Source organism: Sus scrofa, chromosome 8 (assembly GCF_000003025.6).
Source record: "Sus scrofa isolate TJ Tabasco breed Duroc chromosome 8, Sscrofa11.1, whole genome shotgun sequence".
In the NCBI taxonomy this organism is placed as follows: Eukaryota; Metazoa; Chordata; class Mammalia; order Artiodactyla; family Suidae; genus Sus; species Sus scrofa.
In genome coordinates this window covers 121,408,936-121,435,620 of record NC_010450.4, presented here as the reverse complement: position 1 = coordinate 121,435,620, position 26,685 = coordinate 121,408,936, and the positions used below count along the sequence as shown (strand labels likewise).

Below are 26,685 nucleotides of genomic sequence, written 5' to 3'. Positions count from 1 at the left end.
GCGAAGGTCATCAGCTATAGCTCTGGGAACCCTCCGTATGCCTCGGATGCAGCCATAAAAAGACTAAATAAATAAATAAAGTAGATTCAGTCAGGTTTTTTAAATTATACTATCAAAGAAGTAAGTAAGATTATCACATGATCTGTATGGTGCAACGTTTATCTAGAGATGGTAAGGAGCCAGGGAGACTAAAAATCTCTCGTGAAACCAAAGATAAAGCCAGAATGGTAGCCTAGAGCTGGACTGTAAAAAGCCTCAAAGGTCAGGCTAAAAGTGTATCTTTCAGCATGTAAGCAGCAAAAGCCATTGATATGTCAAAGTGATTAAAAACAGACGACAAAGTAATAAAGGAGACAACCGGTTTAAGTTACTAAATCTGGTTTTATTTTTGTATTTTTTGTCTTTTGAGGGCCGCACCCATTGGTTCCCAGACTAGGAGTCGAATCGGAGTTGTAGCTGCTGGCCTACGCCAGAGCCACAGCAACGCCAGATCCGAGCTATGTCTGAGACCTACACCACAGCTCTCAGCAACAACGGATGCTTAACCCACTGAGCGAGGCCAGGGACCGAACCCACAACCTCATAATTCCTAGTCGGATTCGTTAACCACTGCACCACGACTCGAACTCCCAAACCTGGTTTTAGATTTGCTGAGTTTATGAGATTCAAATTAAAAATGTATGGAGGGTATAAATTAGGAACTTTGGATTAGCAGATAGAAACTAGTATATATAAAATAAACAACAAGGTCCTACTTCATAGCACAGCAAATTACACTCAATTATCTTCGAATAAACTATAATGGAAAAGAATATGAAAAAGAATACAGCTGAAATCACTCTTCCTATATACCACAAATACAACATTGTAAACTAACTATACTTCAATTAAAAAAATTTAATGTACAGTATTTTAATTTAGTGGCCGCAGGCTTAGTAGCTATCATAGCAATAAAAAAAGTAAAGTTGAAGGGGAAGAAATAAAGTGGAGCAAGGGTAGGACAAGTCTTAATAATTAGCTGTAAAAGGGAGCTCCCATCATGACGCAGCAGAAATGAATCCGACTAGGAACCATGAGGTTGTGGGTTGGATCCCTAGCCTTGATCAGTAGGTTAAGGATCCAGCATTGCCGTGAGCTGTGGTCTACGTCACAGATGACGCTCAAATCTGGCGTTACTATGGCAGTGGTGTAGGCCAACCGGTAGCTCTGATTTGACCCCTAGCCTGGGAACCTCCATGTGCCTCGGGTGCAGCCCTAAAAAGCAAAAAAAAAAGGCTGTAAAAAATTTCAAGCAGCTTCTTACTACATTCTGTAAAAATCAGCCCATGTATCGGGCACAATTATTAACCTTATGGGACAATCCTAATATAAAGCTAATATTTACCAATCCAGCATCATTTCTGTGGGGTTTTCTCTAAGTACAAAATTTTGATTCTTCCTTCCACATGTTTCAAATCAACAACGCTTAAATTCTAAAACCAAGGTGTGCTTTTTTCCTATGGCTATGAACATTGAAGATTTCTCAGCAATCCTTTCGAGAGACTATCTTTTCTCGAAATAGAAGAGGCCTTTCCCTAATGACAACCAATTTGTATCCATCATTACTTCACTGAACACATTTTTTTCCTTAAGAACTTGCAGGATATTTTTCCCCAGTTCAGGATATCACCTAAAGCTTAATTTGAAGTACGCAAAAATCAATAATTCCCTGGCAGGAAAAATGGTTTAAAGCAGTAACTCAAAATGTGGTCCACAGACTTCTGTTAGTCTACAAAAAGGTTAAGTACAGAAATGGAAAGTAAACATTTGGAAAATTTTATGGTAATCTGATAGTATTTTTCTGTCTGTTCAAACCAGTTCAGGCTTACATTTTGTATGCATTTTTCATCTTTATCTTATTGTTATCATTTCACGAAAACATTACATTGGAAATTGTTTAAAAACAAAAAACACAAACTAGTTTTCTAACAGAGTCTGAGAAGCACTGGTTTAGATTACACATTCTGGAGCCATGTCACCCAAGTTGGAATCCCAGTTCTGCCATTCACAGGTATATGACTCTGGGCAAACACGACAGTACTAAATAGATAACAATATTATTGGCAACCCAACTCCAGCAGCATTTCCTTATATTCTGCCTTCCTTGCTTCACTGTTTTTTAAGCTAATAAGCTGCAAAGACCATTTGTGGCTTTAACGAAAATGTAGATGACCAAGACAGCTGCAATTTCTCTACAAGTCACTAACCCAACATCTCAGTAAACTGAAGGCACTACATATATTAAATAAACATATGAAATAATTAACAGAAGGGTAATAAGCAAAGTAAGAACAGAAAAGAACAGTGGTGCTTTAAGATTTTTAAAGTGGTAACACTGATTCGGCTCACACTTAACCAACCTAAATGTTACTTGATAGGTAACATTTACTAAGCAATTACTTACAAGCAATGGGCTACATTTTTATATAAATTACCTCAATATATTCAATCTTCACAATAATGTGAAACTACTATTCTCTCTACTCTTCAAATTTATTTATTTATTTGCTTTTTTAGGGCCGCATCCACAGCATATGGAAGTTTCCAAGCTAGAGGTCATATCGGAGCAACAGCTGCCAGCCTATGCCATAGCCACAGCAACGTGGGAACCCTACCACATGTGTGATCTACACCACAGCTTACAGCAACGCTGGATCCTTATCCCACTGAGCAAGGCCAGGGATTGAACCCAAGTACTCATGGGTACTAGTCAGATTCATTTCCACTGAGCCAACTCTCTCAAATTTAAACCCTTGGAAGTTAACATGTCCTACCTGTATTCTCTATTTTATTGCACAACCGTCAAGATACAGAGCTAGCAGACTATCTGTCCTAGTTTTACCTGTTTGTTGTTTTAGCATAATTATTATTACTTGAACTCCTGTTCACTTTCAAAAGTGACCAGAATTGGACAATAAATTATACATAGTCACCAAAGTACTCTTCCCAGGCAGCACAACCCTAGAGTATGCATTATGCTTTGTACCAGTCCCCGGCTCCACACCTTCACTATAGTCCAAGTGCATGCCATTGCCAATAAATTAGAAAAAAAGGCACGGATGGGTTTACTTCACTCTTCCAACATACACACAAAACCCCACTACTAGGAACAAAAGCACATGCCAGTGATTAATTATAGTATTTATATTATGCAAGACAGTACACTAAATGCCTATGTGATCAAGTATCTCAGAAATACAAGCAAGCATAAATAGAGTTCTCTTGATACAAATAACTAACTCTAAGAAGATGATTATTTAATAAAGTAACACACCGGAGTTCCCATCATGGCTCAGGGGTTAAGGAATTTGACTAGGAACCATGAGGTTGCAGGTTCGACCTCTGGCCTCACTCACTGGGTTAAGGATCTGGTGTTGCCCTGAGCTGTGGTATAGGTTGCAGATGCAGCTCAGATCCCGCTGTGACTCAGGCATAGGCAGGTAGCTACAACTCCGATTAGACCCCTAGCCTGGGAACCTCCATATGCCGTGGGTGCAGCCCTAGAAAAGACAAAAATAAATAAATAAATAAATAAATAAATAAATAAATAAATAAAGTAACGCATGTAAATAGACTTCATGATATTTACTCTTCCTTATTTAGTTCCCAGGTCTCTCTTTAGAAAAGATGCATTCCCCTAGCACCCTCCCATAAGTAAATCTGTATAATCAACTAACTAGTACACAAAAAACATCTGCCTTGTAAGGAATGACAAATTTGGTGTAAACAGTGAAAATTACCACAAATAATTAAATCCATTATTTTGGGTGTTAGTTTTCAAATACATATGAAATACCAGCTAATCTGGCAACACTCATTAGGAAAAGTAAGCCTCTGGATTTGCAGGTCTTCTTCCTTGTTTATAATAAAAGATCAAAATGGTGATAGCTTTGTGCCATAAACTAAAAAGTTGAAATAGATAAATAACATATTTAGATTTAGCAAAAAACACCTTTAGGTTAAAGTACTGTTCAAATGGAGAAAATTTTTTTCATGTAAAGGACTGTGAGATCTCATCAATTTTTGATTAAAAAAACAGTACTTTTTAATATTCTTTTCAGCTAATGTAGGATGACATCTAAACAAAAAATATGGAAAGCAGAGGTTTAGAGGGAAAGAGCTGTGATCATTTGTAAAAATTGTGTTGTGTCTAAAAATACTGCAACAAGTTCCTGTTGTGGTTCAGCAGTTAGCAAAATCTGACTAGTATCCATGAGGATGCAGGTTCTATCCCTGGCCTCGCTCAGTGGGTTGGGGATCCTGTGTTGCCATGAGCTATAGCATAGGTCACAGATACAGCTTAGATCCCACATTGCTATGGCTGTGGTGTAGGCTGGCAGCTGCAGCTCCGATGAGACCCCTAGCCTGGCAACTTCCACATGCCACAGGTGCAGCCCTAAGGAAAAAAAAAAAATCCTCTAAGTCACACTTGAATTTGATCTTGTAGAATTTTAAAACTTGGATGCACATATCTTAACTTTTAATTACTAGAAAAACTTGTAAGCATGTTGTCACTTACAAGTAAACTAATTCCTGGAGCTCTTGCTGTGGCTCAGCAGATTAAGGACTCGATGTTGTCTCTGTGAAGATGAGAGCCCTATCCCTGGCCTTGCTCAGTGGGTTAAGGACCCCTTGTTGCCATAAGCTGCAGCATAGATCATAGATGCAGCTTGGGTTGCCATGGCTGTGCCATAGGCCGGCAGCTGCAGCTCAGATTCAACCCCTAGCCTGGGAACCTCCATATGCCGCAGGAGCGGCCCAAGAAATAGCAAAAAAAAAAGACAAAAACAAAACAAACAAACAAAAAAACCAGCATTAGTATCTGTCAACCAAATTACTCTGCACATCTTATGCAGCTTAGGACAAATCCATAAATTCAGAAAGGAAAGTGGGATAGAGACATAATAAAGAACAAACATGTATGATCTAGAGTGATGAGGCTACCAATAAAATTTAAATGTCAATCCCACTTAAATCAAAGGCAACCAGGAGACTTATATTTTTTAAATAACCATGATGAGAGTTATATAAGTTGAACATTATCCAAAAGTAAAAAGTGGGAGTTCCTGGTGTGGTGCAGGGGAAATGAATCTGACTAATATCCATGAGGACAAGGGTTGGATCCCTGACCTCGATCAGTGGATAGGGGTTCCAGTGTTGTGAGCTGTGGTATAGGTGCTTGGATTCTGTGCTGCTGCTGTGCCTGTGGCACAGGACCAACAGCTGTAGCCCTGATTTGACCCTTAGCCTGGTAACGTCCATATGCTATGGGATCAGCTCTAAAAAGAAAAAAAAAAAAAAAAAAAAGTTTCAAAATAAATCAAGAAAACTAAAATGATGGTAGGACAAGCATTCATATGGCACATAATTATACTGGTTCCAGTAACATAACTTTTATTTCATTTATTAAAGTTTTATAGAATTACAATTTGAAAGGCAAACATCTTGGAGTTCCCATCATAGCACAGTGGAAATGAATCAGACTAGGAACCATGAAAGGCAAACATCTTAAAGAATTTAACTGTTGCTTCTTAAGTTTTTACCTTTTAAGACTTGAAAAAGGATAATTAAAATTTAATGATACTGATTAAATGTTTAAAAAAATAAATTTTTACATTACTGTTAAACAAGCAGTTAAATTCTCTTTAAATACCTTTTTTTTTAAAGTTCTATACCATTAAAAGTTAAAAAAATTAATTTTTTGGGGTCATTTTAGGGCCACACTTGCAGCACATGGGAGGTTCCCAGGCTAGGGGTCAAATTAGAGCTATAGCCGCTGGCCTAAACCATAGCCACAGCAACAGCAGACCCGAGCTGCGTCTTCGACCTACACCACAGCTCAGAGCCAACAGGACCGAACCTGAGTCCTCATGGATACTAGTCAGATTCGCTGCTGCTGAGTCATGACAGGGGAACTCCTAAAATTTAACATTTCAATGTAAACTATATTGTGAATAAGAAAATCGGATTTGTCCTTTTACTCTCCAATTTTTTTTTCCCTCTTTTCTTTTTAGGGCTGCACCTGTGGCATGTGGAAACTCCCTGGCTAGGCGCTGAACTGGAGCTGCAGTTGTTGGCCTACACCACAGCCATGTGGAATCTGAGCTGCATCTGCAACCGAAGCTCACAGCAATACTGGATCCTTAACTCACTGAGGATCGAAGCCACATTCCCATGGATACAAGTCAGGTTCATTTGCACTGAACCACAACAGGAACTCCCATTCTCCGAGTATTTAAATCATCTTTCAAAAGAAATCAACATTTATTTCTTTAAAATTTAGAAAACCAGGTACTACAGTTACTGTTTCAAGTGTCCCCAGGTTTACGGAGTAGGTTATATCTTTTTACTTAGTAAAGCATCAAGCTTCCAAACATAAAAAGATCCAAGAGTTCCCTTCCGGAGCAGGGAGTTAAGGATACAGCACTGCTACAGCTGCTGAATAAGTCACAACTGCGGCTTGGATCTGATCCCTGGCCTGGGAACTCCACAGGCCATGGGGTGGCCAAAAAAAAGCAAAAGGTAAAAATAAATAAAATGCTAACACAAATGTGGAAAAAAGATTTCAGGATTCAATAAACAATGAGAACATTACTTTTAGGGGGAGGGGAGGCAGTTTATTTTTAATTTAACAAGTCCTAACTGAACTGTAGTAAAGCCAGACAATGGAATATCATTCTGAACTAAGAAATAAGCTATGAAGCAATGACATGGAGGAAGCTTACATGTATATTACTGAGTGAAAGAAACTTTAAGAGGCTATACACTATATGATCACAGCTGTAAGACCTTCTGCAAAAGGCAAAACTACGGAGACATTTAAAAAAAAAATGAGTGGCTGCTAGGAAGGAGGAAGGGATAAATAGGCGAGAAGAGAGAATTTTTAGGCAGTGACACTACTCTATATTTATACCCCTTATATGTTTATTATGATGGTAAATGTCAGAGTTCCCATTGTGGCTCAGCAGAAACAAATCTGACTACAACCCATGAGGATATGGGTTCAATCCCTGACCTCGTTCAGTGGGTTAATGATCTGGCATTGCTGTGAGCTGTGGTGTAGGTCACAGACAGGGCTGGGATCCTGTGTTGCTATGCGTGCGGTGTAGGCCAGCAGCTATAACTCCAACTCAACCACTAGCAGAGAACATCCATATGCCACAAGGATGGCCTAAAAAGCAAAAAATAAAAATAAAAACAAATAAATAAAATTTTAAAAAAAGTAAATGTGTCATTATACATGTTTCCAAACACATAGAACATACAACATCAAAAGTGAATCCTAATGTAAACTACATCCTTTGGATGATAATCATGTGTCAATGTAGGGTCATCAAGGGTAACAAATGCACCGCTCTGGTATGGGATATTGATAGTAGGAGAGGTTATGCCTGTTGGGGTAGAAGGTATATTAGAACACGCTATACCTTTCAATTTTGAAGTGAACCTAAAACTGCTCTTAAAAAAATAGTCAAAGGAAAACAAAAAAGGCACAAAGGAGGATGTAAGAAAAAAGAATCCACAAACAAGCAAACCCAAATATTAACAAGAACATGTTGTGATTACAGATGATTTCTAGGTTCTTCATACAGATCTAAACGTTTCAAACTTACTATAAAAAAAATTAAACTGGGAGTTCCCATAGTGGCTCAGTAGTTCAACCCCTGGCCTTGCTCAGTGGGTTAAGGATCCAGCATTGCCATGAGCTGTGGTGTAGGTTGCAGACTCAGCTCGGATCTGGCATTGCTGTGGCTCTGACATAGGCTGGCGGCTACAGCTCCGATTAGACCCCTAGCCTGGGAACCTCCATATGCAGAGGGAGCGGCCCTAGAAAAGGCAAAAAGACCAAAAAAAAAAAAAAAAGTTAAACTGAAGCCCAAGTATATAGTCTACTTATGCAATGCAGTCTGTTCCAGAGATGTCAGTCCCCACTGGTACCAAAATCACATTTTTTGTTTCTTTGTTTTTTAGGGTCGAACCCACAGCACATGGAGGTTCCCAGGCTCAGGGTCTAATCGGAGCTACAGCTGCCAGCCTACACCACAGCCACATCAATGCCAGATCCGAGCCACATCTGCGACCTACAACACAGCTCGCGGCAATGCCAGATCCTTAACCCACTGAGCAATGCCAGGGATTGAATCCACAACCTCATGGTTCCTAGTTGGATTCATTAACCACTGAGCCATGACCGGAACACTCCCAAGTCACATTTTTAAAAGTTACTTTTGTTCTGCAACTTTTTTCTCCTCCTTGGAGGGCAAGTTCTCCATTCCTTTTTCTCTTCCTTTTCAAAAATTTACTGCCAATTCTCATTTGTTTAGTCTTTCCCATAAACTTCACAAGTCATTATACAGGGCTTGCTAACTTTTTCTCTAAAGGGCTAGAGAGTAAATTTTAGGTTGGTAATCTTCCTATCACTTACTCTTTGTTTTGTTTTACAACCTTCTGAATGTAAAGAAAGATGATTCTCAGCTAGCAGGCCACACAAAAGCAGCCCTAAGACCAGCTTGTGAACTCCAGCATGTAGTTTTCCATCCCAGTGGCAAGGATTTTGGCATTTTGACTCAGTTTATAGTGAATTTACATATTAAATTCAGGAAAAACAGACATCTTTCCAATATTAAATCTCTTTCAAAAGCAAATTATGATTCTTCACTTACTGAAGTCCTCTACTCTATTTCTCAGTAGAGTTGTGCTTTTATTTATGAATCTTGGAAACTGTTAAGGGTTTATAATTCTCGGGCACTTTAAGGCTCTGACATTTGGGTATATGAATGCTGCACATAACTTGCTAGGTTTATTATTCCTGGTATTTTTTGCTTAGTTATAGAAAAACTGTAACACCATATTCTATAATCAGAATACATGTTACTTTTAAAATGTCCTAGTAAGTGTTATTTCTTTTCTATTCAGTAATCAGTAACTTCAAGGTTAAGGGAGAGATGAGTTAAGCACTCATGGACACTTGACAGGTGCACAAATGTCTGAATAAATTAATAATTCTGTTTCCTCTCAAAATCCCACTAAAAAGTACAGTAATTTTTGGGGAGTTCTCGTTTTGACACAGTGGGAACACATCTGACTAGTATCCATGAGGATGTGGGTTCCATCCCTGGCCTCGCTCAGGAGGTGGGGGATCCAGCATTGCCGTGACCTCCGGTGTAGGTCACAGACGTGGCTCAGATCCCGAGTTGCTGTGGCTGTGTCTGTGGCTGGCAGATGTAGCTCCAATTTGCCCCCTAGCCTGGGAACTCACATATACCAGGAGTGCAGCCCTAAAAAGCAAAGAAAAAAAAAAAAGGTATGGTAATTTTTAAAAATAAGCCCAAAACTATGCAGAGAGGAGGAAAAAAAAATTTTTTAAAGAAAGAACTGGAATGTAGATGGATGAACAAGTGGTAACTGATCAATATATACCTTAAAGTCTCCTGGCAGCACCTTCAGAACTGAGTTTAGAAGTAAATTAAAAAAGAATCCAGTGAGGAGTTCCCGTCATGGCACAGCGGAAATGAATCCGACCAGGAACCATGAGGTTTCGGGTTCGATCCCTGGCTTCACTCAGTGGGTTAAGGATCCAGCGTTGCCATGAGCTATGGTGTAGGTTGCAGGCGGGGCTCAGATCTGGCATTACTGTGGCTGTGGTATAGGCCAGCAGCAACAGCTCTGATCAGACCCCCAGCCTGGGAACCTCCATATGCCACAGGTGCGGCCCTAAAAACACAAGACCCTCCCCCCCCCCAAAAAAAAGAATCTGGTGAAAGCTGTTTGAGAAATAACTAGATCCCTCCATTCCCCCCTCCCCCAACTCTTAAGTCACTAGGATTGCTGCCATGAGTTCAAAAATAAAAAGAAAATAAGCAACTTGGAGGAAACAGACAGGCAGGGAATAGAAAATGCCTTTAAAAATATGTACCTATATATATCCTCAAAAGGCTAAGATTTTGCATGCACATAACAATTATAGGAAACTATAAAAAAATGAACATTCAGAAGACCAGAGAGAAAACATCTGGAAATTAAAATTATGAGACAAAAAGAGGTTGAAAATAAATGAAATTTCCCAGAAAACAGAAATGGAATATGAGAGCAAAAGTTAACATGCAAACACAAATGACCTACAGTACAGTAGGTCCAATATCTGAGTAACTGTTTCAGAGAGTAAAAAAGGGAAGAGGTAAATCATCAATAAATCTCTTAGAAGTGATGGATAAGAGTGGCTGTATTTAATAAGTCCAATGAGTACCCAAGATAACAGATGACAACATTCATACTAAAGCATGTCATTGTGAAGTGGGGAGAAGGAATGAGTATACAAATTTCTGGGGAGCGGGAAGCAAACTGGTAACACTTAAAGGAAAAAAAAAAAAAAGTTCCTTGGTGGCCTAGCTGTTAAGAATCCAGTGTTGTAAATGCTGTGGCTTGGTCACTGCTGAGGTGCAGGTTCAATCCCTGGCCCTTGAACTTCAGCATGCCACAGGCACAGCCAAAAAGTGAAAGAAAACAGTCTTCAGAAGAATTCCTAACTTACAAACAGCTACAACAGAAGATTATCATGGCACCTCAAAATTCCAAAGAATTCTATACCCAGCCAAACTACAGATATGATATTGTTTAATATGTATGGTCTCAAAAATCTTTAAACCACATGTACCTTTGCTCAAAAAACTGGAAAATGTGATCTGTCAAAGTGAAACAAGTAACTAAATAAGAAGACAAGGGACACAGGCAAAAGTAGGGGTTCAACACAGAAGTCATATGAGATCAAATCATGAACATAGTCAAACGAGATCCAAGAAAGACAGGTGTGCACCAGATACAGAGAACAACAGTCCAGACTGGAGCAATGTGATTCAGGCTACATTCATTTGTTGTCTCTTATGACCAAGATGCCTATTTTACCTTTTATTAAAAAACACTGAGGAGTTCCTATTGTGTCGCAGCGGAAAAGAATCTGACTAGGAACCATGAGGTTGCGGGTTCGATCCCTGGCCTCGCTCAGTGGGTTAAGGGTCCGGTGCTGCAGTGATCTGTGGTGTAGGTTGCAGACGCGGCTCGGATACCGCATGGCTGTGGCTCTGGCGTAGGCCGGTGGCTATAGCTCCCATTAGACCCCTAGCCTGGGAACCTCCATATCCTGCAGGAGCAGCCCTAGAAAAGACAAAAATAAAATAAAATATAATAAATAAAAAAATAGAGGGAGTTCCCGTCGTGGCGCAGTGGTTAACGAATCCGACTAGGAACCATGAGGTTGCGGGTTCTGTCCCTGCCCCTTGCTCAGTGGGTTAACAATCCGGCGTTGCCGTGAGCTGTGGTGTAGGTTGCAGATGCGGCTCGGATCCCGCGTTGCTGTGGCTCTGGCGTAGGCCGGTGGCTACAGCTCCGATTCAACCCCTAGCCTGGGAACCTCCATATGCCGCGGGAGTGGCCCAAGAAATAGCAACAACAACTACAACAACAACAACAACAACAAAAAAGACAAAGAGACAAAAAAAAAAAAAAAAAAAATAGAAATTAAACCTGCATCTTCACAGATCCTAGTCGGGTTCATTACCTCTGAGCCACGAAGGCAACTCCCACACCACATATACTCAAACAGCAAAAAAAAGGTCAAGAGGACAACTTTATTTTAGGACAACTTAAAATGTCCACATAACATCAAATAATTATCTTTGAAAATTACATGTAATATATAACTATATTTACATATACTGTAAGTATATATATAAACAGAGATAAATATAGAAAGAAGTTTTCCTAGAATAAAATTAAACAATAACTTGTCCAACCAAATTGGGCTTGGTCATATCCAGTTGTACCTTACAAAGTTATAACACAACATACATATATGTATTTGTGTACACCAAGGTATGTTTAAATTTTAGAGCTACACTGTCTAATCTGCTATCCAATTAATTACTTAGAATTAAATTTCAAGTAATTAAAAATTACATGGAGTTCCCTGGGGGCTCGGCAGGTTAAAGATCCAGTATTGTCAGTGTTAGGGCTCAGGTCACTGCTGCGGTGCAAGTCTGATCCCTGGCCTGGGAACTTCCATATGCCACAAGCACAGCCAAAAAAAAAAAAAAAAAAAAAATTTTTACAGGAGTCCCCACATCCCCACTATAGCTCAGTGGGTTAAGAACCCGACTAGCATCCATGAGGATGCGAGTTCGATCCCTAGTCTTGCAGTTGGTTAGTGTTGCTGTGGCATAGGCCAGTGGCTAAGGCTCCAATTCATATTCCTAGCCTGGGAACTTCCATATGCTGCAGGTGCAAAAACTTAAAATTCATCTCTTGGTTGGGTTAGTCTTATTTCAAGTGCTCAATAGCCATGTGCGGCTAGTGGCTACTGTATTGGACAGCACAAATACAGAACATTTCCAGCATCAGAGAAAGTGCTCTTGGATAGGCTTTTTTAAGAAGAATCCTTGGAGTTCCCATCACAGCTCAGTGGAAACTAGCCTGACTAGCATCCATGAGGACTTGGGTTCAATCCCTGGCCTGGGATCTGGCATTGCCGTGAGCTGTGTTATAGGTCAAACACTTGGCTTGGATCTAGTGTTGCTGTGCCCACAGCTACAGCTCCGATTGGACCGCTGGCCTGGGAACCCCCATATTACAAGTGCAGCCCTAAAAAGAAACAAACAAATAAATAAACAACTGGTTAACAATGGAGTTCCCATTGTGGCTCAGTGGTTAACAAATCTGACTAGGAACCATGAGGTTGCAGGTTCAACCCCTGGCCTTACTCATTGGGTTAAGGATCCAGCGTTGCCATGAGCTGTGGTGTAGGTTGCAGACGAGGCTCGGATCCCGCGTTGCTGTGACTGTGGTATAGGTCGGCAGCTATAGCTTCGATCAGACCCCTAGCCTGAGAACCTCCATATGCCACAGGTGCGGCCCTAGAAATGGCAAAAAGACAAAAAAAAAAAAAAAAAAAAAAAGGAAAGAAAGGAGCCCTGGTTGGCTAGAAAAAATAGACAAGAGATGGGGGTTTTTTTAGAACAATAAGACAGGATTTTGCCTGTGCCAGGGAGCATCCTTAATGTTTCACGTTAACTCACTTAACCCTTACTGTACTTCAATATACTTAGTTTTCTTTGTAATCCTACGTATTGATTTTATGCATTTAAAAACATTCTGAAAATGAGGTCATAGGTTCCACCAGATTGCTAAAAGGATCTATTTGAATTCTGGACCTCGAGCATACTTATTCATCTTGATAAAAAAGTTATTAAAAATAAAAAGCTGGAGTTGCCGTCGTGGCTCAGTGGCTAACTAATCCAACTAGGAACCATGAGGCTGCAGGTTCCATCCCTGGCCTTGCTCAGTGGGTTAAGGATCTGACGTTGCCGTGAGCTGTGGTGTAGGTTGCAGATGCGGCTCGGATCCCGCATTGCTGTGGCTCTGGTGTAGGCCCGCAGCTATAGCTCTGATTGGACCCTAGCCTGGGAACCTCCATATGCTTTGGGAGCAGCCCAAGAAATGGCAAAAAGATGAAAAATATAAAAAAATAAATAAATAAAAAGCTAAATACCATCATTACCTATAAACCAAAATCCAAGAGATTTTACAATCCTAAATATTTAAAAATACGTTGTACAAAAAAATTTCAAAAAAAATTTAAAAGTTTATCATTCCTAATCCCCTCACGCCACCACCTGTAAATCATCTGATAAAACCTTTCACAGATATGATTTTTATTTATTTGTGTTTAATGATGACCTATGCATCAATATTTTTTTTTTTTTCTTTTTTTTGGCTGGCCCAAGGCATATGGAGTTTCCAGGCCAGGACTCAGATCTGAGCTGCAGATTCGACCTACACCACAGCAGCCATGGCAATGCTAGATCCTTTAACCCACTATGCCAGACCAAGGATTAAACCTGCATTCTGGGGAGTTCCCGTCGTGGCGCAGTGGTTAATGAATCCGACTAGGAACCATGAGGTTGCGGATTCGATCCCTGCCCTTGCTCAGTGGGTTAAGGATCCGGTGTTGCCGTGAGCTGTGGTGTAGGTTGCAGACGCGATTCAGATCCCACGTTGCTGTGGCTCTGGCATAGGCCGGCGGCTACAGTTCTGATTGGACCCCTAGCCTGGGAACCTCCATATGCCTCGGAGCGGCCCAAAGAAATAGCAAAAAGACAAAAAAAAAAATAAAATAAAATAAACCTGCATTCTGGCACTGCAGAGACACCACCAATGCCGTTGCACCACAGCATGAACTCCCTATGCATCAATTTTATCCTTAAGGTAAGAATTTGCTGAAGGTAAAGAGTTGGACTTTTTTTTTTTTTTTTTTTGTCTTTTGTCTTTTTGTTGTTGTTGCTGTTTCTTGGGCCGCTTGAGTTGACTTGGGTTTGAGTTCTAGCTGTCTCACTTAGGAATTATGTAATATTAGAAAAAATTTTTAAATTGCCTGAAATATGAATTTCTCACCTATAAAAAGTATTTATCCCACAATATAAGATTAAAAAAAAAAAAAAAAAACCCTACAAAAGGAGTTACCTGGCAGCCAAGAAGTTAAAGGATCTGGCATTGGAGTTCCCATTGTTGGCTTAGCAGTAATGAACCCAACTAGCATCCATGAGGATGCAGGTTTGATCCCTGGCCTCACTCAGTGGGTTAAGGATCTGGTGTTGCCATGAGCTGCAGTGTAGGTTAACAGATACAGCTCGGATCTGGCACTGTGGTGGTGTAGGCCAGAGGCTACAGCTCCAATTCGACCCTAGCCTGGGAACTTCCATATGCCGAGGGTGCAGCCCTAAAAAGACAAAAAAGACTAGCAACATAACTGAAATTTTCAAAACAACTACTTAATTCTTTGCTTGACTTTTCATCAAAATTACTAAAAGTATCAAGGTAGTAAGAGAGTAAATTCCATGTTGGCAAATTTTTAAAATTTTACTACACTGTTTTCACTAACAAAATATTTTAACTGGCAAATCATCTGAATTGATACAGTCCAGAAATCCAAAGAGAAGAGGGAGAAGGGAATGACTATTTACTTTCTTTAGAAATCAACTCCCAAATGAACTCCCAGTCACTGAAGTATGATCAGTACTAACTACTTGTTTAGTCCTCAGATTTAGATACCAAAGTGCTATTTTCTTTTCTGTCTTTTTTTTCCTTAGGCCCACACATGCACCATATGGAGGTTCTCAGGGTAGGTAGGGATCGAATTGGAGTTGCAGCCAACTGGCCTATGCCACAGCCACAGCAATGCCAGATCTAAGCCACGTCCGCGACCTACATCACAGCTCACAGCAACGCCGGATCCTCAACCCACTGAGCAAGGACAGATATCAAACCTTCATCCTCATGGATACTAGTCAGATTCATTTCTGCTGGGCCACGATGGGAACTCCACAAGGTGCTATTTTCTTAAGATCCTACTTTTTTTTTTTTTTTTTTTTTTTTGCTTTTTAGGGCCGCACCTATAGCATATGGAGTCTCCCAGACTAGGGGTTGAATCGGAGCTACAGCTGCCAGCCTACACCACAGCCACAGTCACGCCAGATCTAAGCCACATCTGTGACCTACACCACAGCTCATGGCAACCCCGGATCCTTAACCCAATGAGGGAGGCCAGGGATCAAATCCAAAACTCATGATTCCTAGTCGGATTCACTTCCACTGCACCATGACGGGAACTCCTTAAGATCCTACTGTGGTTACCAGTTATCAATACTGTAAGACGACAGAAACTAAAAATAGATGTCTATGCATTTTCTTTTGCAGAGGTAGTAAACTGTCAAGTTTATCAAATTAATCTTTCCAAGTCACACAAGGAATCACATCTACATGCCCATTTGAAAGATAGTGTAATGCTTAAGAACACACACTGTGGAACTTGGCTGCTTTAGTTTGAACTCCACCCCAACACTTATTAGCTATGTGATCTTGGGCAGGTTAGTCATACAAAGTTACTTAATCTCTCTGCAACTTGGTTTCCTCATTTGTGAAACAAGAGTAATACCTACCTCTCAGGGCTACTGTAAAAATTAAATGAATTAATATATGCAAAGCATTCAGTATGGTGCCAGACATACAATAAATGCTATGTGTTAGCTATTATTAAGATATAGGAAGTTCCCTGGTGGTCTAGTGGTTAGGATTCTAGTAGTTAGGTTTTTTCACTGCTGCAGCTCAGGTTCAATCCCTGGTCTGGGAACTGAGATCCCTTATCAAGCTACTGCATGCTGTGGCCAAGGAAAAGAAAATTAAAAAAAAAGAAAATGGGACATAAAGATTTGCCTACATTAAAATTCACAGTTACAAACAAATTGTGTTTAAAAGACCATTTTTCTTAAGTCAGTTGCTTAAAGCTCTAAATCTGTATCCCTGGAAATTCAACACTGGTTAGATATGTCGTAATTCAGCAGAAATTTACTTAACACAAGGAGCCTAAACTACAGTTTCCCATTGTTTCTATGAAAAACATATCAAAAGTTCCAACTGGGAAAAAAAATCCTATCTTTATGACCACATTCTCAAGTTCTAGAAATGATGAGAAATGACTTAGTACTTAAGTACTTAGTACTTAAGCTATCCCTTTTTCTCTACATACAACAGGGACTTTATTTATTTATTGTTTGCTTTTTAGGGCCACACCCACGGCATATGGAGGTTCTCAGGCTAGGGGGCCAAGTGGAGCTACAGCTGCTAGCCTATACCATAGCCACAGCAAAGCAGGATCCAAGCCACATATGCAACCCACACCACAGCTCATGGCAACGCTGGATCCTCAACCCACTGAGTGAGGCCACGGATTGAAGCCGCAACCTTATGGTTCCTAGTCAGATTTGTTTCTGCTGCATCACAACAGGAACGCCACACAATAGGGACTTTTAAAGAAACACTAGATATATACTAACAATGAAAGATCAGAAAGAGAAATTAAGGAAACAATCCCATTTACTGTCGCATGAATAAAAACAAAATACTTAGGAATAAACCTACCCAAAGAGACAAAAGACCTGTACTCTGAAAACTATAAAACGCTGATGAAAGAAATCAAAGATAACACAAACAGATGGAAAGACATACCATGCTCTTCAATCGGAAGAATCAACATTATCAAATGACTATACTACCCAAGGCAATCTACAGATTCAATGCAATCCCTATCAAAGTACCAAGGACATTTTTCACAGAACTAGAACAAGATTATCTTTGCTTGGAAGCACAAAAAACCAAGAATAGCCAAATCCATCCTCAGAAAGATAAATCAAGCAGTAGGAATCAGGCTCCCTGACTTCAAATTATACTACAAAGTTAGTGTCATCAAAACCATATAGTACCGGCACAAAGACAGAAATCAGATCAGTGGAACAGGATAGAAAGCCCAGAATTTAAACCCACGCACCTACAGTAGCCAATCTATGACAAAGGAGGCAAGAATATACAATGGAGAAAAGACAGCCCCTTCAATAAGTGGTGCTGGGAAAACTGGACAGCCACTTGTAAAAGAATGAAATTAGAACACCTTGTAACACCATACACAAAAATAAACTCAAAATGGATTAAGGACCTAAATATAAGAGCAGATACTATAAAGCTCTTAGAGGAAAACATAGGCCAAACATTCTCCAACATAAACTGCAGCAAAATCTTCTCAGATCCACCTCCTAGAGTAATGACAATAAAAACAAAAATAAACAAATGGGACTTTAAAAAGTTTCTGCACAACAAAGGAAACCCTAAACAAAACGAAAAGACAACCCACAGAATGGGAGAAAATCTTTGCAAATGAATCGACTGACAAGGGATTAATCTCCGAAATTTATAAACACCTTCTGCAGCTCAATACCAAAAAACAAACAACCCCATCAAAAAATGGACAGAAGATCTAAACAGACAATTCTCCAAAGAAGACATACGGATGGCCAAAAAACACATGAAAAGATGTTTAACACTGGAGTTCCCATCATGGCTCTGTGGTTAATGAATCCATGAGGTTGCAGGTTCAATCCCCGGCCTTGCTCAGTGGGTTAAGGATCTGGCGTTGCCGTGAGCTGTGGTGTAGGTTGAAGATGTGGCTCGGATCCCACATTGCTGTGGCTCTGGCGTAGGCCGGTGGCTACAGCTCCGATTCAACCCCTAGCCTGGGAACCTCCATATGCCACGGGAGTGGCCCTAGAAAAGGCAAAAAGACAAAAAAAAAAAAAAAAAAAAAGATGTTTAACATCACTCATTATTACAGTAGTGCAAATCAAAACTACTATGATGTACCACCTTACACTGGCCAGAAGGGTCATCATTAAAAAGTCTACAAACAATAAATGCTGGAAAGGGTGTGGAGAAAAGGGAACCCTATTACAATGTTGCTGGGATTGTAAATTGATGCAATCACTGTGGAAAACAGTACAGAGATTCCTCAGAAAACTAAAAACTAAAAATAGAACTACCATTTGATCCAGCGATCCCAATCCTGGGCATCGATCCAGAAAAAAACCATGACTTGAAAAGATGCATGTACTCCAATGTTCACTACAGCACTATATACAATAGCCAAGACATGGAAACCACCTAAATGTCCATTGACAGAGGAGTGAATAAAGAAGATGTACACAATAGAATATTATTCAGCCATTAAAAAGAAAGAAGTAACGGCATTTTTAGCAACATGGATGAACCTAGAAATTATCATGAGAAGTGAAGTCAGTGAGACAGTGAGACACCAACATCATATGATATTACTTACATGTGGAATCTAAAAAAAGGACACAATGAACTTCTTTGCATAATATATACTGACTCACAAACTTTGAAAAATTTATGGTTTCCAAAGGAGACAGGTAGGGGGGTGGTGTGATGGGCTGGGGTTTGGGGATGGAAATGCTGTAAAATCGGGTCGTGATGATCATTATAAAACTATAAATGTAATAAAATTTATTGAGTAAAAAAAGAAACACTACAGATTTTTACAGTAAGAGGAGGAGTGGAAAGAATATCTACAAGTTATGGGTCATAAGCTTTGCATTTCTTACTAGTGGCAAAGAAATGATCTAAAGTCAGCTATGTGAAATCTCCCTGCAAAAAGAGAAAAAAAAAAAGTGAGTACACCTATGCATAGATACACTTGCATGCAACACATTCATGGAATATTAACTTTACCTAGTTCTTCATAGCTTACAAACTGTCACCTCTTTTTTTTTTTTTTTTTTTTTTTTTTGTCTTTTTGCCATTTCTTGGGCTGCTCCCACGGCATATGGAGGTTCCCAGGCTAGGGGTCTAATTGGAGCTGTAGCCACCAGCCTACGCCAGGGCCACAGCCACGTGGGATCCGAGCCGAGTCTTTGACCCACGCCACAGCTCACGGCAACACTGGATCGCTAACCCACTGAGCAAGGCCAGGGATTGAACCCAAAACCTCATGGTTCCTAGTCAGATTCGTTAACCACTGAGCCACGATGGGAACTCCACAAACTGTCATCTCTGAATGCTGCATTTGAAAATCAAAGTCAGAGTTCCTGTCATGGCTCAGCGGTTAATGAACCCAACCAGTATCCATGAGGACTCGAGTCTGATACCTGGGCTCACTCAATGGATTAAGGATCCTGCACTGCCGTGAGCCATGGTGTAGGTCGCAGACATGGCTCAGATCCTGCATTGCTGTGGCTCTGGTGTAGGCTGGCAGCTACAGCTCTGATTCCACTCCTAGCCTGGGAACCTCCATATGCATCAGGTGCAGCCCTAAAAGAGACTAAAAAAAAAAAGAAAATCAAAGTTACTATGAGATAACTTCTTATTCCCATTTTTCAGCTACACTTAGAAACTTTGGTCTAGAAGGTCACAAAGACATTAAAATTAAGATTAGGACTCATACTCATTTCCTTCTCAAAAAATTCTCACAAAGTGAGGCGTTCCCACTTGTGGTGCACTGGGTTAAGAATCTAACTGCAAAACCTCAGGTCACTTTGGAGGTGAGGGTTCAATTCCTGGACCAGCACAGTGAGTTCAAGGATCCAGCATTGCCACAGCTGCAGCACAGGTTGCAACTGTGGCTTGGAGTCAATCCCTGGCCTGGGGAACTTCCATATGCATTGGGAGTAGCATTAAAAAACAAAACAAAAAAACAAAAACCAGACTCAATAGAGCAATGCACAGGAGCAAGAAGAGCAAGGAAATTCCTATTAGTAGTAGAGAAGGAAAAGAAGAAAAAACTATTGCTAGTACAACTATTTCACAGGTTCCTTGTTCCAATAAAGACTGCTAGTACTTCTACTATATTCTTAAACTTATACAAATTATTCTATTTCATTTTTAGAATAATTTTTTAAAACTCTGCATAGAATTTTCTGCCCAAATTGGCCAGTTAACATTTTATTCTCTCCAACTTTGGTGTGTAAATTACATCTGTTTCTAATTTAGACCTAAGCCTAATAATTAGGCATATTAATTCAAAGCATAAAGTGAAGTGAAATTTAAAATATAAACATCAGAACCTAACTAATTTGTTTGACTTACATATGAACTTTGATATACTGGGTTCTTTCATAATGCAAAAATATGCATATTAATTTGCAAGGTCTGCTTGTTGGCCAAAACACTGCATTATATAACATTTGTCAAATATGTATTTAAGACTTGTTTACTTTTTTTTCTTTCTTTGTCTTTTTGCCTTTTCTAGGGCCGCTTCCGTGGCATATGGAGGTTCCCAGGCTGGGGGTCAAATCGGAGCTGTAGCCGCCGGCCTACACCAGAGCCACAGCCACACGGGATCCGAGCTGAGTCTGCAACCTACACCACAGCTCACAGCGCCACTAGATCCTTAACCCACTGAGCAAGGCCAGGGATCGAACCAGCAACCTCATGGTTCCTAGTCGGATTCATGCACCAGTGTGCCATGACGGGAACTACAAGACTTATTTAATAAACTCTTTGCAATACAAAATATGTTCCTAAAGGATAAAAGGGGAAACATTAGATCAGCTGACTGTACAATTCCACTTATGAAACTAATGTACAGTTTAAAAAATTCGAGACATACAATATAAAAACAAGTAGAAACTTCAGGGTTTTTTTGTTTTGTTTTGTTTTGCTTTTTAGGGCCACACTCGCAGCATATTGAAGTTCCCAGGCTAGGGGTCAAATGGGAGCTACAGCTGCCAGCCTACCCCACAGCCACAGTAATGAGGGCTCTGAGCCACATGTGACCTATACCATAGCTCCCAGCAACGGTGGATCCCCAACACACTAAAGCCAGGAATTGAACTTGCATCCTCAGGGATACTATGTGGATTTGTTTCTGTTGTGCCACAGCATGAACACCTACTCCCTAAGTTTAACTAAAGAAACCATACATAATCTTTTACCTTTAAAAGAACTACAAGTCAAAAAAAAAAAAAAAAAAAAAAAAGCCCAATAATGAAGAATGCAACATAAAGATAAAAGCTATTAAAAACCATGACCCAAAGGAGGCAAGTTGGCCTGCCATCTTCACCAACTAATATTAAGTCTAACTTTGATCTACCCACAAAATCTAATTTTAACCTAACCACATTCAAATGCCAAAAGAATAACAGGAGAATATTGTTTATCCCAATGTTCAAAATTTTGACATATTATGGGAGTCCCCTTCGTGGCTCAGCAGTTAACGAGCCCCACCCACTAGGATCCATGAGAATGCAGGTTTGACCCCTGGCCCGGCTCAGGGGGTTAAGGATTTGGCATTGCCATGAGCTGTGGTGTAGGTTGCAGATGCGGCTCAGATCCCAAATTGCTATGGCTGTGGTGTAGGCCATCAACTATAGCTCTGATTCAACCTCTAGCCTGGGAACTTCCATATGCTGCAGGTGAGGTCCTAAAAGAGAGGAAAAAAAAAAAAAAAAAAAAACTTGCCATATTACCTGTTTAGAAGTACAGCACTTCCTTTAAATTGCCGATCAAACTTCTCAACACATTTACTATCTGCAAACCACTTCTTGTGTGTGTGTGTTGCTTTTTTAAAAATTGACGTAGGTGATTTACAGAGTTCCCATTGTGGCTCAGTGGTTAACAAACCCAACTAGGATCCATGAGGATTCGGGTTCAATCCCTAACTTCACTCAGTGGTTAAGGATCTGGTGCTGCCGTGAGCTGTGGTGTAGGTTGCAGACGTGGCTCGGGTGCTGCTGTGGCTGTGGAGTAGGCCGGTGGCTACAGCTCTGTCTGATTCCATCCATAGCCTGGCAACCTTTATATGCTGCAAGTGAGGCCCTTTAAAAAAAAAAAAAAATTTTTTTTTTGAAAGTAGTCGAGGAGTTCCCATCATGGCGCTGTGGAAACAAATTCAACTAGGAAGCATGAGGTTGTGGATTCAACCCCTGGCCTTGCTCAGTGGGTTAAGGATACAGTGTTGCCGCGAGCTTGGACAGACAAGCTTGGATCTGGCATTGCTGTGGCTGTAACTCTGATTAGACCCCTAGCCTAGGAACCTTCATATGCTGTGAGTGCAGCCCTAAAAAGCAAAAAAAAAGAAAAGCAAAAAAAAAAAAGGAGTTGATTTACAATGCTGTATTAGTTTCAGGTGTATAACAAAGCAATTCAGTTTTATATATGTGTGCATTTATTACTTTCCAGATTCTTTCTCGTTACAGGCTATTACAAGATATTGAGTATAGTTCTCTGTGCTACAGAGCAGTTCCTCGTTGTTTATCTATTTTATATATAGTAGTGTTACCTGCTAATCCCAAACTCCTAATTTACCCCTCCTCCCTTCCTTCCCCCTTTGGTAATCCAAATTTGTTTTCTATGTCTATGAGTTGATTACTATTTCATAAATAAATTCATTTGTATCATTTTTTTACATTTCATGTAAGCCATTTAACTGATCTCACAGACACTTGAGAATCACACAATATAAGTTGAAAATGATATTTAACATAATTTCCATCGATAAAAATTCCCTGAATGCCTACAAAGGTGGGACAAGCAGGAAAAAACCTGACTCTTAGGTGCTTATGATTATGTCCAGCAAAAAGTAAGGAAAGTCACAAGCTAACTCCATTAGCAATGAACAAATATGTTTTCTGTAGACTTCTACAGGGATACCGATTGCAACAAACACTAATCAGCTGCTTGAAAAAAAAAAATCTCAGTTGTTTTGTGGTGCAGGGGGTTAAGGATCCAGTGCTGTGGCCTGGTTTGCTGCCATGGCTCAGATTTGATCCCTGGCCCAGGAGATTCCACATGCTGTAGGCGCAGTCAAAATAAGTAAATAAATTAAATTAAACAAAACTCACTATTTAAAACCGTCCAAAAATAGAATTCTAAAGGACTAACCTGTGGACAAGGATGCATTAAAAAGTACTAAAATTTTGCATTTTCACTAAAAATGAACACTTAAAATTATTTTACAAGAATCCTAAAAATACTATAGTTTCAAACTGGCTTTCTATTTTATTCAAACACTAGGTTTTTAAGTTCCTCACTCCCCACATTTGAATTCAGTATTCAAATCTCCCAGGGGTCATTACTAGAAGGACTACTATACTGTATCATTCACAAGATCACTGGAAATTAAGCTCCTAGAGGTTTACATTGAACAAGGTATATAATCACATTTTGTATAACTTTGTATCCTAAAGAACACTTGGTACAAGGTTCTAAACATACAGGGGGCCATAAATATTTACTGACTCAAAACAGTTCTTCAACACTTTGTAGTTCTGTTCTCTGCTGTTGAACCAAAACAGCATAGCTTTGCAAAACCCAAATTACCTAAATGTTACTGAAACTGCACAGAATACATTATTGTTTTATTGTTTAGAGGTTTTAGCCTTGCCCCTATTACCAGCTGCAATGCTTTTTATTGAAGCTGGTACAATAGGTAGGAGAGTTCGTCCAGTTAGAAATAGATGTCACAACTCATTAAAAGGGACTTAACTAAAATTTTACAAATATATCTTTTATCTATTTAACATTAATGTTCTAAAAACCAGTTAACTGTACCAGCAACTTAAGAGTTTTGTAGTCCATCTAATTTTCAGGAATATAAATAAAAATCGGTACCAATAAAAATACAAGGGAGTTCCCACTTGTGACAAAGTAGGTTAAGAATCCCAATGCAGTGGCTGGGATTGCTGCGGAGATGCAGGTTCAATGCCCAGCCCGAAACAGTGGGTTAAAGGATCCCGGTTAAAGGATCCAGCGTAGGCGTAGCCGCAACTGCATCTTAGGTCCAGCTGTGGCTCGGATTCAACCCCTGGCCTGGGAACTTCCATATGCCTCGAGTGCGGCCATACATACAATTTTCAAAAATAAATAAATAAACAAATGAATAAATAATAAATATAAGTACAAATGACCAAGCAGAAAAACTGCCTTAAATTCGGGCAACAAGGAAAGGATAATTAACATCAATGTAACTGAAAAATAAGCATTTTTGTATCCTATAGATCTTTTTATAACTAGTTTTTTTTTTTAATTATAAAAGTCTTCAAAGAAAAGTCAAAGCAAATTGGGACGCCATCATCAAAATCACGAACTACCATTAAAGATTCACAAAATTATCGGGCAACCAAGGTCTAGTACAGTTCCAGAGTATCAAACGTTTTCTGGCTACACACCTCTAAAACAGAATCACTTGTATGTGACATTCCTAAAACGGCAACACAGGCCTAGAAGTTTCCGTGAGTCAGTGCCGGCAAACCCAAACTATGACAAACATACTCTCTCCTTTGGGCGGTAACTATCAACTTTGTGCTCTGGGATCAGCCTGCTTAAAATAAGTTTAAGATGGTGCCTGAACTGGGAAGAAAGCCAGGAGAACGGATAAAGAAAAAAAATCAAACAGAAACCTAACTTTAAAAGTTAAGTTAAACAGTGTCTGAGAACTCTTCCAGAGGATAAAGCCGCGGAAGAACAGATGGATCTACACCCATTCGCACTCTCTGAGGCGTGCGCACAGCGCGGAAAGGATGAATGAATGGAAGACAGGCGCGTGTGAAATGCCGCAGGTCCGGCCGGCAAGCCGACCAGCCCCAGCAGCTATCAGCAGGCCTCGCTCCTCCCCCTTCCCTCCTCCATGACAGCCCAGGCTCAAGCATGGAGGGGCGAGGACAATGTGATCCCCCTTCCAACCACCAGCACCCTTCACCCTACTCTCAGAGCTTTACCGCGCCACCAAGGGTTCTCCTCCCCACCCCGAAACCTTTCTCGCCTCCCGGGTCGCCAACCCCGACAACTCTCGGACATGCTGGAGTAACATGCGCTCGCCCCTCTCGGCTCCCCTCGGCGAGGAAGAACCTTCTCCGCGCGTGCCGCGGCACCACTCCCGCCCAACCCACCCCGTGGCACCGCGCGCTCACCGGCTCCCTGGCCCACCGGTCTAAGAAATCCCGGCGCGCGCCCGGAACCCAAGCCCCTGAGCCAGAGCTCGGGAGGGAGAGAGGGAAAGGCTGCTCCGAGGCTCCCTCCTCCATCTCATTCCAGGCCGGCTCGCCGCCCACCGTCCCTGCGAATCCTGGCGCTCGTTCGGAGCCGGGCCCGCGCCTTCCCATCGCAAAGGCACGATTCCCACACACCTCGCCCAGAGGCCGGATCACGCACCACCCTTATAGACACCTTGCGGCTCCACAGGGGGAGCCGCGCCGCCCCTCCCCCACATCTCTCCCCTAGCTCGCGGGCCCCCACCAGAACGTGTGCTCTACACGCCGTGGCGGCCAGCCTCCGGGGCGCCCCCAATTGTCCGCAGGGAGGTCAGGCCAAAGAAGAGGGGGAGGGGGCGGCAAGGGGTAGCGTGCGCGCTGGGAACGCCGTCCCGCGGGATCCTTCAGTCCGAAAGGAGACGGAGCGCGGGGACCGGTGGGGGTGGGGGCCAAAGGCAATACTCACCGGTTCCACAGTCGCCATCTTAGATCGATCTGATCGCACAACCGCTCCTGAAGGGAGGGGGTGAGAGGAAAAAAATGAGATTCAAACCGGATTGGCCGGCTACTGTTCACGTGACGGACGTGTCCGTTTGGCCCTGGCGGCGCCTGCGCAAGACTGCAGCTGCGTGTTTAACAAGAGGCTTCTGGGAAGTGGAGTCGCTCTCTCGGTGGCTCGCTCTCCCTGTCTCTTTTTTTTAGGCTAGGAAGTTTAAAAAAAAAAAAAAAAAAAAGACTGGTCACGTGGCCGGTGGGTACCGTGCGCGGTTCTCGGCGCAGCGGACACTCGCGTGCTGGAGGGTGGCTTTCAGTCCTCTGCTCTTCCGCCTGGGTAGTTGCTGTCGCACTCACTGCCAGGCATGCCTCCTGTGCCCTTTGTCGCCCTGTCCTCCCATCTTCCTCGGAAGGTTGGGAACTGTAGGCTCAACACGCACAATAAGGCTTCATTTGCTTAGTTGAGGTCCTAGGACAAGTTGCCTGTGTGTTTATTTAATTTTCTTTTGACTTCCCACCATTTTCTCTTAGTTCCAAAAAGAGGCGGCGAGGGAAAATCGTTAAGCAATCAACCCTCCCCCGTCCCCCGGCTCCGCTAACGCTGGTGGTCACTCATTGCCATCACTGCGAAAGGGAGTGGCGGAACCGCCCACAGTAACCACTTGCCACAGTTCGGGGGAGGGGGAGTGCACCCGACAGCTTTTCGTGTTCCAACTCCTGAGATTAAAATCTCAGGGCTAAATCTTGCGTGGAAGTAAAAATTATCTGAAGTTCTGTCCTCTCGATTGCACTG

At 41.3% G+C, this 26,685-nt stretch overlaps 1 protein-coding gene across 2 annotated transcripts in view; it reads right to left on the bottom strand.

Annotated features, from left to right (window-relative positions):
* Nucleotides 1-25,988, bottom strand: part of EIF4E (eukaryotic translation initiation factor 4E) — a 54,835-nt gene extending 28,847 nt beyond the window's left edge. The window contains exon 1 of one of the 2 annotated variants that reach the window (XM_003129314.5): nucleotides 25,864-25,988. In XM_003129314.5, the coding sequence (XP_003129362.1) occupies nucleotides 25,864-25,881 (18 nt within the window). In that variant the 5' untranslated portion in view covers nucleotides 25,882-25,988. Of the gene's footprint in view, nucleotides 1-25,337; nucleotides 25,636-25,863 lie in introns of those variants that run through there. The other variant, XM_005656555.3, reaches the window with a different exon arrangement.